Genomic DNA, 14,338 nt, shown 5'->3' on the forward strand with positions numbered 1-14,338 from the left:
ATTTGGTGATCCAAGGAAGTCAGCATGGATTTGTCTCCAACAGGTCCTGCCAGACCAACCTAGTTTCCTTTTTTGACCAAGTAACAGGTTTGCTGGATCGGGGAAATTTGGTTGATGTCATTTACTTGGATTTTAGTAAAGCTTTTGACAAGGTTCCCCATGATGTTCTGATGGATAAGTTGAAGGACTGCAATCTGGATTTTCAGATCGTTAGGTGGATAGGGAATTGGTTAGAGAACCGCACTCAAAGAGTTGTTGTCAATGGTGTTTCATCAGACTGGAGAGAGGTGAGTAGCGGGGTACCTCAGGGTTCGGTGCTCGGCCCGGTATTTTTAACATATTTATTAATGATCTAGATGAGGGGGTGGAGGGACTACTCATCAAGTTTGCAGATGACACCAAATTGGGAGGACTGGCAAATACTCCGGAAGATAGAGACAGAGTTCAACGAGATCTGAACACAATGGAAAAATGGGCAAATGAGAACAAGATGCAATTTAATAAAGATAAGTGTAAAGTTCTGCATCTGGGTCAGAAAAATGAAAAGCATGCCTACTGGATGGGGGATACGCTTCTAGTTAACACTGTGTGTGAACGAGACCTTGGGGTACTTGTGGATTGTAAACTAAACATGAGCAGGCAGTGTGATGCAGCGGTAAAAAAGGCAAATAACATTTTGGGCTGTATCAATAGAGGCATCACATCAAAATCACAAGATGTCATAGTCACATTGTATACGGCACTGGTCAGACCACACCTGGAGTACTGTGTGCAGTTCTGGAGGCCTCACTTCAAGAAGGACATCGATAAAATTGAAAGGGTACAGAGGAGAGCGACGAAGATGATCTGGGGCCAAGGGACCAAGCCCTATGAAGATAGGTTGAGGGACTTGGGAATGTTCAGCCTGGAGAAAAGGAGGTTGAGAGGGGACATGATAGCCCTCTTTAAGTATTTGAAAGGTTGTCACTTGGAGGAGGGCAGGATGCTGTTTCTGCTGGCTGCAGAGGAGAGGACACGCAGTAATGGGTTTAAACTTCAAGTACAACGATATAGGCTAGATATCAGGAAAAAGTTTTTCACAGTCAGAGTAGTTCAGCAGTGGAATAGGCTGCCTAAGGAGGTGGTGAGCGCCCCCTCACTGGCAGTCTTCAAGCAAAGGTTGGATACACACTTTTCTTGGATGCTTTAGGATGCTTAGGGCTAATCCTGCGTTGAGCAGGGGGTTGGACTAGATGGCCTGTATGGCCCCTTCCATGATTCTATGATTCTATGATTTTTTGAAACTAATTTTTGCATACCACATATCTCCCAATAGTAGGAGTAAAAATTCTGCTAAACATCACATTTTGAATGTTTAACACTTGCTGAGGGATCGCAGGTGGCCCACCTCCCACCATTCCTCTTCTCAATTAGGAAATACCTAGAATAAGATCCTGTAGAAGCCAGGGATACACCCAAAAAGTCATCGCCGTTTTGGTCTTAAGGTCAGAGAACACAGCTGTTATATTTATTTACTAGAAATTAAGCAGCCCCCCCCCCCTGGGTGCCGCCTCCACCTGCTGCCTGCCCAACTATGCTGCCCATGGCGGCCGGCCGGCTGGGGGAGTGGCGGGCCAGCTGCTAATGGTGGCATGGGATGAAGGCGACTCGAGAGGCACTGCACGCCTCCCGAGTCGGCATTGTGAGGGCAAGGGGTGGCTTGTGGTCTTTGACGCGGCGTCCCTGCTCCTTTCCCTGTGGAGAAGCGTCTTCTGGCGGCCCCTCACCCTGCAGTGGACGACAGGGCAGGTGGGCAAGTGGCCAATCAGGAGCCGGGCGCAGCAGTGAGTCACACTCGGAGGGCCCAACTGGGAGCCGCCTTGTGACGGCTGTTGTCTCACCAGCTCTCTACAAAGGGCCTCCTGATATTCCAGGATAGACACAACAAATGCTTGCAGCTTCTCCCATAGGGTTACTTGATACCTAATCATTATAGCTTGTAGATTTAACACTCTGAGGCCAATGGCCGTTGAAGAACATACCTTCTGGCCAAAGGCATCAATGTGCCTACCATCGTGGTCAAGTGGCACTGAATGCTGCTCAGGGAACATGGCTGAAAAGATTGAAACTGGCTTATGATGTTTAAATAGGTATGGACAACCCTCTTCCTGAACCTTATAGAGGTTGTCCAAGTTCTTTGCAGTTGGCAGTGCTGATGCTGGAGTTACCCAATTCTGCTCCACCGCCTCATTAATGCCAATGGCCCAATATCAGGTGAATAGAACACCTCCAATATTGGGTCCTCTGATTTCTCTAGCATAACCCTACACTGAAGGTTCAGAGCTCTGAGCATTTGAATTAATTGCTCATCATCCATGGGAGATCAGAGTCGGAGTCCTTGCCGGGATCAACGTCCATAAGTGAGTGGTCTCTGTCAGTACCGAAATGAGGGCCATCGTCCAAAGATGCACTCAGTCTCAACTTTGAATACAAGGGTGCCGACGGTGCATTCCCCGTTCCCGGGTATGGCCACGAGTGGCTTCATCTATGCTGTGACAACACTGAGACAACAGTGCCCTTTATGCTGAGTCTGCTGATGATGACCTCTTGGCAGTGAGCACTCAGCAGCGGTGGGTCAGCTTCCTGGCGTGTTGAGGACATGGAGTCAGGTCGACCTTGAGCGGTCACTGGTGCATCCCAACATTCTAACCCATTCTGCTCCATCATCGTGGTTTCGGATGGTGCCAGGAAAGATGATAAAAAGACCACCCGCAGCGGAAACGCCCGGTTGCGACACGGCTGTGACGATGAATGACAACACCAGCCCAACTCTGGCGCAGCTGGGCATGGGAACGGCCTCAAAGCTTTGGGCAGCTTCTATCTCTTCGTCTTTTGGGCCGGGGGCTTGGGATGCTGCCCTCTCCGGCTCCACCGGCTTCCCAGACAAGAGCGGAGGCTTACCATTCCTGGAAGGAGCCACCGTAGCCTTGTTCCGGTCAGGCGCTTTCCGAGCCTTCTCCTAGAAAGTGGCCTTCTGGCTCTCACATCCCTCCTTTTCAGTGTTAATCTTTTACAGGCCGAGCAGCCTGAAGTATAGTGGCCTTCCCCCAAACACAGTAAGCACGCTATGTGCTCATTGGATTGGGCTATTTTAGCCCCACACTGGGAGAATTTCTTAAATAAATCTAATTAAAAATGCTCCTCACAGAAGTAAAAGATTTTTCCAGCAGCTAGCTTGCTACTGTCTTCTCCTCATGGGAGAACTGAGGGGATAGTGCTAACCCTCCCCACATCTCATGACTTTGGGCAGGAATTTCACCCTCTGTGAAGGGAAGGGCAAGTACTCTTGGGACCTTCTAGAAATCTGTGCTAGCTCTTTTCCGTGGCAGGCCTGCAAAGGCGCAGACCCCATGTGGCATTGCACAGACCCCGTGAAGATGAACAAAGATGAACAGCAGTTGCATAGCTTCACACAGGACTAGGCAATCCTTAAAATACTGCTGATTCTAACCCACACGAGTGCATTGAAGACCAAAACTAGCACATTTAATTGGCCAGACTGGAAAGGCCAGAGTAGAAGAGCCTCATCAAAAATGCATCTCTCAATATACTTTCCAACTGCAAGATGTGCCTGACAGATTTTGCAGTCTCACCACAGATATGGAGTGTGGTTCCCTTAGGGACCCCCTCCACTGCAACTCAGCACCAGCAGGGCCAAGTGGCCTTCACTGCCCTCTGCCTTGCTCCACACACCCCTCCTGTGGCCTCCCTATATTCAGATATTCCTGCCTGGAGCCAGCTTCTGTATGCAAAGCCCTGGGCACTTCTAGGGGGCACACATAACTGCACGGCCTTTCCTCTGGCCGCTCTCACTGGGGAAGGAGAGCAGGAAGAGGTGAGCGAAGGCTCCCAACACAATGCAGTGCAAGCTGTTGAGCACTTCTAGGGGCAAGCCAATAGCCGAGCTTCTCACCAAGCTGTGGCTGCCCCTGCGGCTGCTGCTTCACTCGTGCAGCTTCACCGTTACTCACAAAGGCCCCGCAAACAACTATACTGTATGCCAAGTCACCTCATGGGATCCGCACTGTTTGATCGGAATGCCAAAAAGAGCAACCAAAGCCTCACTTACCTAGTTAGGCATTTCACATCCTCATCCGTCGCCTGGTTGGATGTTCCCATAACCCAGTCTGTCAGATATTCCACCAACTTGTTCCTGGAGTTTGGCATTACAAAGCAGAAGGAGAACACAAGTATACTTGGAAACGTCACACTCAGATCATACGATGACACAGACAGTCATTCAAAGCTTGGTGAAGGAGGGACCAATGAAGCTCCCTTCTAATGACCTCATCCTCAAGTCCACAGTCATCGGGGCTATTTCAGCAAGCCTTCCTTGTTGGAGTTCTAAGTTGGGTTTGGTGTTTCCTTGCTGGTAAACTGCGCCTATGAACACACACTGGCTGTATTTCTCCCCTGATTTCCATTACTAATTACAGGGAACAGCAGGGGTTAAAAGAGAACTAAAGAAGCATTTCTGCATAACAAAAATTACCGTATATACTTAAGTATAAACCAAGTTTTTAAGCACATTTTTTCACATTGAAAAAGCTTATACTCTGCTTATACTCGGGTATATTTGGTGACTGAAATAAATTCTTTTAAACATCCTGCTCAGGATGTAGAACGACAGCCAATTGTTGCAATGCATTTTGCAAATGTCTTGCAAGCTGAACTTGATTTGGCAGCTTGTAGTACATCAAACGTTTGACTGAGGGACTCTGATCTTTTCCCTCTTGCCTTCATTTTTCTTCTTCCTCTTCCTAATCACTTCTTCCAAACTATTATTTTGATTTCTGTGGTGCTTTGGGATTCAATGTTTCTTTCTCCTAGAGTTTCTTTCTCCCTTTATCTGAGGGGCAGCATTGTTTGGCTTTTCTTCTTGGGGTTATGTTCCTTTTAAAAGTTGATTTCTACAGTTCTTTCTTTCAGTGTTTTGTTCTGGGGGGCACTGCAGTTGGAGTCAGAGTAGTCCATTCTCCCAGTTGGGTAGCTGCTGTACTTGTTTTAGTAGGTTGCCAACTTTGGGTACTGTTGTTCTGCTCTGGTTTGCTGGCCTGGTGGGCACTGTTTGGTTCTCCTGCCAGAGCTGTGCTCATAGAGCAATTCTGTCAGAGTTCTCTCCGGATGTCTGGCATCAAGAAATAAAGAGAAGGCAATTGTAAGCTGCTTTGAGACTCCTTTGGTTAGTGAAAAGTGGAGTACAAAAATCAGCAACTATCTATCCTCTTGACTTTTCTGCATTTGTTGGGGGGTAGGCTGGATGGCAGAGCCTGTGATGATGGATTAAGCGCTTAGGCCACCCTGAGCTCCTCCAATGGAGGTCAGTAGGGTAGGTTCACGTGATAATCCTGCTGAGGAGGAGGAAGGTGTCCATGTGACACTCCCCCCCCCCCCTTGCTTTCTGATGCTACGGATGGCAGAGAAGGCAGCGCTTGGCATGAGAACAGCAGCAGCGATGGTGATGACTGCAAACTCAGTCTGTGCTGAGAGCCTCCCCCCAGCTACAGCTGAAGCTCTGTTTGGAAATACAGATGAGGAGGAGGAGTCCAGTTTTGAAGGATTTTAACTCTCGTGTTTTAGCTTGGCTGCTGTTTGAGCGAAGGTTTTTGCACTTTTAAAGTTATTGTTGAGACCATATTGTTCTTGCTGACCTCTTTTGCACTGACAGAGCTACTTTACTGTTTTTCTTTGAAATAAATATTGAGAAACATTTAACGTACTGATGCCTCAATGAATGCAAATTCACCAGTAGCTGCTGCATTTCCCATCCTCGGCTTATATGCGAGTAAATAAGTTTGCCCAGATTTTGTGGTGAAATTAGGTTCCTTGGCTTATATGCGGCTCGGCTTATATGCGAGTATATACGGTAATAATCAGTGTACGTAGTCCACAGACCAGCTATTAGACCGGGGTTTGGGGTTTGGCGTCTTGCACGATGCCCGACCAGTTATCCAGAAGAGGCCACCTATGAGGCTGAGACCCTCAAGATGCTGGATTCAGTTATCTAAGAACAAGTGCTCTTTGCGTACCCAGCTGGGAGAAACTAAGCAGTTTTGCTGCCACAGTGTCACTCTCTGGGGAAAAGGGTGTTCTTTGCCTGGGCAAAGAACAATTAATCCTCACCTGAATTTCATCTCTTGGCAGAAGGAAAGGTCATCTCGCCTCTCCATCATCACTTTCACCAGCTGACAGAGCTTGGTCTTGATCTGAATGGCATGCACCAGATTCCCCAGGACACGGACGTATCTGTGAGCAAAAAGAGGCAGACGACTCAAAGGGAAGTTGCTTCGCAGCCCCAGGTGACCCTCACCTGCAAAGCAACTATCAGAGATCCCAGATACATTGTATTCTTGCTTTGTACATTTAACACACATTAGGGAGCAATTACGCTTAGGCAAACACAAGGCCCAGAGCCTCTTGTGGCGCAGAGTGGTAAGGCAGCCGTCTGAAAGCTTTGCCCATGAGGCTGGGAGTTCAATCCCAGCAGCCGGCTCAAGGTTGACTCAGCCTTCCATCCTTCCGAGGTCGGTAAAATGAGTACCCAGCTTGCTGCTGGGGGGTAAACGGTAATGACTGGGGAAGGCACTGGCAAACCACCCCGTATTGAGTCTGCCATGAAAACGCTGGAGGGCGTCACCCCAAGGGTCAGACATGACTCGGTGCTTGCACAGGGGATACCTTTACCTTTAAACACAAGGCCCATCCCAGGGAGAAAGCAAGTCACAGCAGCAAGCCACATCACACTGGGTCATACTCCCTGGCCCCAATAAAAGCTTCCCAGTCAGGCATGCTTGCCAATTTATTTACTTATTTTGGAATTTATATTACACCCTATCTTCGAAAACCTGGGATGAATTATTATAACATAACGTAACGTAACGTAACGTAACATATAAATTTCATGAATACAAAATAAAATTTAAATTATGCATAAAACTTTATTAGTTATTCAGATTGCTCCGAATGCTTTCTCTCTCACCTGGAGCATGGTTTGGGGGAGGGGCGCCACGTTAGAAAGTTCTCCGGAAGGCTTCAGCCCGGCTGCTTCCAGGCCTCGTGGAACAGCCCTGCCTCCCCAACCCTGCAGAGCTGTCTGAGGTCCTGCAGGGCTCTCATCTCACCTGGCAGAGTCCCAGCAGGCTGGGGTTAGGGCTCTGGCTGAGGCCAGTTTGGCCCCCTTGGGGTCGGGAACCCTGATCAAATTTCATTCACTGGACCATAATGTCCTATGGGTGCACAGTGGGAAAGGCGGTCCCATAGTTACAATGATCCTAAACCATTTAGGGCTTTAAAGGAGAGAACCAGAACCTTGAAGCTGATCCTGTCCCCAAACCGTAGCCAGTGCAGTTGGAAGAGCACGGGTTGTATGTGGGCTCTCCATTACGTCCCAGAGAGGACCCTCACAGCTGCATTCTGTACCAGTTTCCGTAGCAGCTTCAAGGGTAGCCCTGTGCAGAACCAGTAATTTATCTCCACATGGATCACAGGGGCTATGTGGATGTCAACAGATGGCCTGGCTTCATTTTGCTTCACTCCACATCTGAATGGAGCTGAGTCCCACATTTGTATGGAGACATTAACAGTAAAAGAAAACCATGAGCTTGAAGCTAATTGTGCAAAGTTACTGATCCATCAGAGCCTCTTGTGGCGCAGAGTGGTAAGTGGCAGAAATGCTGTCTGAAGCTGTCTGTCCATGAGGCTGGGAGTTCAATCCCAGCAGCTGGCTGAAGGTTGACTCAGCCTTCCATCCTTCCGAGGTCGGTAAAATGAGTACCCAGCTTGCTGGGGGTAAAACGGTAATGACTGGGGAAGGCACTGGCAAACCACCCCGTATTGAGTCTGCCATGAAAACGCTGGAGGGCGTCACCCCAAGGGCCAGACATGACTTGGTGCTTGCACAGGGGATACCTTTACCTTTACCTTTACTGATCTATCAACACTCTTCACTATCTGCCCTGACCTCGGGAAGAAAAGGTTTTTGAAGCAAGAGGTCAGTTATGCCTGATTCCCCTTCACTCAGCCTGCTGTGGACACTGAAAGGGTCCTATTTTAAACTATTCACTGTAAAACACCAAATAAGGATGGGCACGAAGTGGGGAAAAGCCTGTTGGAGTTTAGGCGGGGCCATGGACCAAAATCTGAACCCAAACACTGAATTTTTGGGCTTACTTAACTGGACCAGATCAAAAACTCAGGGTTGAGGGAAGAACCCCCCCTCCAGATTTCCAGAAATCTCCCTGAAATGTTCCTCTACCACATTTTTGAGGACTGCCCGGAGAGGGGCAGGAAAGTGTATTTCAAGGGTTCCAGAATAGACAGAACAGACTCTGGGTGAGCCACAAGCTACAAACTTGCAGCGGCCCTTCCCAGGATGCCATCCTAGGTGCCCACCAAATTCAGACCCACCAACAGGGTGCCCGTTCAACCGGCAATGTCTGGGATTCAGTTAAACGAGGCATGTGCAAGTTGGGACAGTCCCAAAAGTTCCTGAGTCGATGTTGATTCGGACACTTTTGGGGCAAATCCAGTCTGAATCACATTTTCCCTTTAGTTAAACTGCCTGAATCAGCATTGGCCGAATTGCCAAAGGCAAATTAGGGTGCAATTCAGCCATACTAAAATCAAGGCCACTTAAAATTTAAAGAGACCCACATTCTCCTTTTCTGTGTTTGAGGTGGAGGCTCCAAAACTGCAGCGTAGCCCCGGGAGCCTCGCCTCAAAATAGCCGTGAGTTTCGACAAGATTGGACCAGGGGGCTCAATTCTACAGGCACTTAAAGAGGGTGCCCCATCCGACCCCCACTGTTACCCATGGTGAGGGGGGAAAGATTCTCTGTTCTTGTCTCACCTTTCAAAACAATGGAGATCAGAAGGGGACATCCTCTTGGGTGCCCACAGAATTTGGCCCCCCGGCCCATCTTTTGAAACTTGGGGAATGTTTTGAGGACAGGCCCCTCAGCTACACCGGAAATTGAGTGTCTCTACCTCAACTGACTACCCTCCAAGACCACCGAATTAACTTTAGCATTGCATTGACTTTAATGGCACTGAATCACTTTAGGTTTGAGAATTTAAATGTTCCCAGACATTGCAGCCCCTCTGCGATCCATCCATTAAACTCCTCCATGATCTTCCCTGTGCGTGAGGTTAAAGGGACCCCAGATATTGGGTACAGGTGCTCCCAATTGTGCTGAAATGGCTGCCAGTCATTTCACCAATTCCTGCCTCCCCCATTCAAAAAAAAAGGGGGGGGGAATAGATGGTTTAAACCTTAGAGCTTAAGGAGAGACCTGCCAAGCTATTAGGTTTAAATTGCTGGCAGCCATTATAGCAATAGATTTCAGTCCCTGCTGCTTCAAAGTAGAGAGACGTAAAGCTGATGGGTACATTGGCTGGAAACAGTTTCAGCCTAACCTCTGGGTGCAGCCCCCCACTCTAAGGTTGAACTGGCTGGCAGTCATTTTAGCTGTCCCTTTCACTTCCCCTGCTTGGAAGGGATTATGCAAAACGGATAGCTTAACAGCAGACCGGAGGACTGAACCCCAAATCGAACCAGGGGGGGAAAAACAGGAAAATGTTCAGTAAAGGCACCTCCCACAAACTTCATTTTACGAGCCTTAAACCAGGCCAAATTTGTCATGGATGCTGGCTTGTGATGCGGTTCCTGCCAATCCCTAGAAGAGAGGATCTGGAGCTCAAATCCAAGGCCTGTTGATTTTATGCTGTTGCACAACACAATGGGGCCCAGCAGCACAGTGGCTGCCGAGACCTTTTCTGGTGCCCACCAAGGGTTTTTAGGAAGGGGCCAGGGCCAGGTGAGGTTTTTATCCAGCAAGACTTCTGATTATTGGTGATTTGATTGTCTGTGCAGATTTTTAAAATATATATTGCTTTGGCAGGAGCTCCAATCACTGCACAAGGATCTGCCCTGTGTGACTGCAGTTAAGCTTCATTTTGGCCATCATTTTGAGGCTGGCTCCACCTCCTACAGCTGCCACTTTGCGGCTGTGCCCATTGTGCTCGGCCGGAGTTCCCAACGTGCCCAAAGGCTTGAAAAGGTTGGCGATCCCTGCATTAGATGGACCAACTTGCCTGACTAGATTCAGCATCATTGTTTCGATGCTGGCTTGTCCCAAGTGTTCCGAGCTCCCTTCCGTATGATTGTCCAGCAGGTTCTTCATGATCGCTATGGTCTGCTCCACAAACTGGGTGTTGGTGTCATTCAACAAGACCTGAGTGAGACCAACACATGTTTTAATAATTATTCTGGATCATACATGTTCAGTCTTGTACTAAAATTAAATCACCTTGTCAAGCTGAAGTTGAATTCACAAGTTACCAGTGCAAAACAGTGACACCATGTTATGTCCATTAAAGACAATGGTGTTTGAGGGGTATAAATTTGATTAGGTTAACTGTACATTTATTACATGACTACAAATATTTGCTTAACATCTGAGTAATTAGCAGCCTGAAGAGTTTTGGCCCCTGGGTTTTGGCCACTGTGTGATCCAACATGGCATCTCTTCTGTTCTGGATACGGCTGGTAAGAAAGAGCTCCCAAAGGTCACTGGGACATTGAACATAACATTCCCTAAGAGTTTTCATATCACACACACAAACACAAAACAAACAAACCCACCCACCACAGCATATTCTGCTGGACTACAGTAAAATGTCATAACATTAGGCTCCCATCACAATGTTATCACTTAGTTTGGATACCACAACAAACCATGATGCTTTGAGGACCTGTGGCACAGAGGAAGGCCTAAGGAGGTCTAAGGAGGCAGCTGCTCCAGGAGGGGGCAGGACTCCTCTCAGGACTGTTGGAGCAGTGAAGGGCCACCTGTAGGACAGTCTCCCTGCTCCACCAGGGAGAAGCAGAGCAAAGCAGCAGGGGCAGGAGGCCTGCCAGCCCAGGGCATAGAAGGGACAGAAAGGATCTCTGGCCAGCCCTGTGCAAACCCAGATGGCCTTGGGCAAGGCACGGAAGTGGCTCAGGGAGAAAAAAAGGAGGCTCACAGAAGGGGGAGATGTGCCAGCAGGAGTGGAGCCTCGGAGTTCAAAAGGAAGATCTTGGAGACAGGGGAGGAGGAGAAGGCACGCTGGGTGGGCAACGTGGAGAGGGTGCCAATTATTGGCAAGCTGGTAAAATGCTGTATGGATCCTATTACTGTAAGGTTGCCAGACTGGATGCAAAGGGTGCTTGTAGATGGTTCATCATCTTCTTGGAGAGGAGTGACGAGTGAAGTGGCTCAGTGATCTATCCTGTCAAGATATTCATACATGATTTGGATGAAGGAATAGAGGGGGTGCTCATTAAATTTGCAGACTATACTAAACTGGGAGGGGTAGCAAACACAGCAGAAGACAGAATCAGAATACAAGATGATCTTGACAGGCTGGAAAACTGGGTTAAGATGAATAAAATGAATTTCAATAGTGAAAAATGTAAAGTTCTGCATTTAGGTAGAAAAAATCAAAATGCATCACTAAGGCCCATTATGCACGGCCGCCGAACAGGCGATTTTGGGTCACATGGAAAATGCAGAGGGGGAAGACGCGAAGCACACCGGTTATGCACGGGAAGGGGCGCGACGGCGGCAGAGTAACCGATTATGCACGCGGCGATCCCAGCGCCGCTTCTGGTTGCGCCCCGGTCACCCGGAAGCTGCGCTTTCTTCCGCGTTTCGCTAGCGCGGCTTTTTCGACAGCATGCACCAAAGCTGTGGCCGGTTGCCGCTGGCACCGTGCGTTATCCGTCGCCGCCATTTTAGTCGCCGCCATTCCACCCGGAATGTGCGTTATTCCCCCCGTGCATAATGGGTCTATAGGATGCATGAGACCTTTCTTGGCGGTATTAAATGTGAAAGAGATCTGGGGGTCTTAATATATATCAGCAGTGTAATTTGGTGGCTAAAAAGGCAAATGGGATTTGGGGCTATATTAAAAGAAGTATAGTGTCCAGATCATGCAACGTGATATTACCACTTTATTCTATTCTGCTTAGACCTCACTTGGGAGTACAACTGAAGAAAGATCCAAAGAAACTGGAACGTGTCCAGAGGAGGGCTACGAAGATGGTGAGGGGTTTGGAGACCGAGTCATATGAGGAAAGGTTGAGGGAATCTGGCCTGTTTAGACTGGAGAGAAGACGACTAAGAGGTGATATGATAACCATCTTCAAGTACTTGAAGGGCTGTCATGTAGAAGATGGAGCAGAGTTGTCTTCTGTTGCTCCAGAGTGTCAGACAAGAACCAATGGGTTGAAATTAATTCAAAAGAATTTTTGGCTAAACATCCAGAAGAAGTTCCTGACGTGGAACAGGCTTCCTCAGGAAGTGGTGAATTCTCCTTGTTTGGATGTTTTTAAGCAGAGGGTATATTATCATCTGACAGAAATGCTGTTTTTCTGAACTTAGGCAGATGGTGAGTAGGTGGGTAGGAAGGGATGTGCCAGTCTTTGACTCTTGTGGCCCTTCCTTGCCAGCTTAGGGAATTGCAAATTGCCACTGTGGGATGGGAGGTGAATTCAGACCAGGCTGGATTCTGGAGACTTTTGGTGGTGGTGGGGGATCACTTGGGTATGAAATTGGGGTCACTGTGGGTGGGCAGGTAGTTGTGAGTTCCTGCATTGTGATCTGGTCAGTTTCTACTGGGGGGGGTACCATAGGGTTCAAGACTATTTACATACCAAAAGACCATTAAGTTTCTTTGTCTGTTCGCTGAGTGGAACCAAAACCTCAGAACATTGTGGTGACATGAGCTGTACTTTGCTGGATGCTAGTGGCCCTTCTGGAAAACTCCCCAAAAATTGTACCAGGAAATCAGTCACTCCATCCTCCAGGCCCCTTGACTTCTACAGGCTGTGCCAACTCAGACATGCATATTCCAAGCATTACTTGTGTTAAAGACAGACACGGGGTGCCTGTTTCCACCATCCTCATCACATCCATCAAACAGCGCAGTCAATCAGCTGCCTTACCTGCCCCTGAGAGTCAAAGAACTTGCTGATTAGGCTTTTTAATTTGTTGAAGAGCATAGGGTAAAGAGCAGGGCTCAGTTCCAAGCCCATGAGGTCCTTGATGTTTGTCCGTATCTGCAGACCCACTTTCTCGTGGGTGCAGACCATCAGGGATAACAAGCGGTCCATGAATTTGCTGACGGGGGTCTCTGTGTTGCCTTCTGTCGACATCATGGATACCATGGAGCCTTTCCGCTCACTCACTGGGCCCATGGGGGGGCTGTAGGTGGCGAACCCTGTGTTGCTGCGCTGTTGCAAGCACACCCCTCCAAGTGCACACAGGAAGCCTGTCATGTTGATCCACTCCTGCAGGGAGTCTGTGTCCGAAAGGTCTATGGACCCTCCTCCGCTGACGTGGGACATGCGCCTCTTGACTATGGTCTTGTGGAGGCTCTCCGTAACCTGCAAGAGGGAAAAGGGGGATGAACATGCAATGCTCACATGCGACCTCTTATTTGATCTAGACTGGCACAAGATATTTGGGTTTCCCCAAGGAAAATCCAATTCTCTCTGTGCCATTACCCACCCATTAGCCACTTTGAAGAAGGCTTCTCGAAACACAGAGGTTTATGCAACTGAAGTTGACTTGCAGAAACTCCCTGGTGCTAGAAGGAAGATGAGATAACCTGGTGAAGAAGCAATACCTGGTGCTTGGTATTTCCACATGACCTAAATACCTGAGAGAAGCAGAGCATCAGGTCTGGTGTGGAAGATGCCTCTACAAAGGCATTGCCTTACCTGGCCATCTTCCATTTTAGTCTTTGGGTAGTTCAGGATATGTTTTGTGGCTGTATCCCATTTTAAATAGGTATCTTCCCAAGCCTAAAAACACAACAGAAAGAAAACACTGTTCTCCGAGTTCTCCAAGGGGGACCCAGAGGGACCCTCAGGCTGAATGGAAAGCCGTCAAGGAAGGAGCAGCTCTGGTGCTGAGGAGAAGCAAGGATTCCTACCTCGGTGTTGCCTGCCGTTGGGTGCTCAATTCGCCTCAGCAATGCCATCGCTCGTTTCTGGAGAGCTGCTCGTCCTGAGGGCAGGGATCAAAAAGGGCTTTTGACTCAAGGGGTCATTTTATGTGAGGTCAACATTTCTTTAAAAATGAAGATCTTCAGTCACAAAGATCTTCACAAAGACAAATAATTAAAGTACATCTTGGTAAGCATTAGAGCTGCTCGGGTTTTTTAGTTTCTAGCTCAGCTGGTCTCCTTACAAAGAACTTTGCCCCAATGAAGGAGATGTCTGGCAAGAAGATACCACAGACCCTGGCCCAGGC

At 48.3% G+C, this 14,338-nt stretch overlaps 1 protein-coding gene across 5 annotated transcripts in view; it reads right to left on the reverse strand.

The window, feature by feature from the left end:
- The window catches only part of NF1 (neurofibromin 1), a 365,186-nt gene that overhangs the window by 203,233 nt on the left and 147,615 nt on the right, over positions 1-14,338 (reverse strand). For all 5 annotated transcript variants that reach the window (XM_077311869.1, XM_077311867.1, XM_077311868.1 and 2 more), the window contains exons 19-24: positions 14,019-14,092; positions 13,804-13,887; positions 13,027-13,467; positions 10,131-10,270; positions 6,163-6,285; positions 4,109-4,192 (exon numbers count right to left, since the gene is read on the reverse strand). In XM_077311869.1, coding sequence (XP_077167984.1) covers positions 4,109-4,192; positions 6,163-6,285; positions 10,131-10,270; positions 13,027-13,467; positions 13,804-13,887; positions 14,019-14,092 — 946 coding nt within the window. The remainder of the gene's footprint in view (positions 1-4,108; positions 4,193-6,162; positions 6,286-10,130; positions 10,271-13,026; positions 13,468-13,803; positions 13,888-14,018; positions 14,093-14,338) is intronic.

Source organism: Paroedura picta, chromosome 15, assembly GCF_049243985.1.
Source record: "Paroedura picta isolate Pp20150507F chromosome 15, Ppicta_v3.0, whole genome shotgun sequence".
Lineage (NCBI taxonomy): Eukaryota > Metazoa > Chordata > Lepidosauria > Squamata > Gekkonidae > Paroedura > Paroedura picta.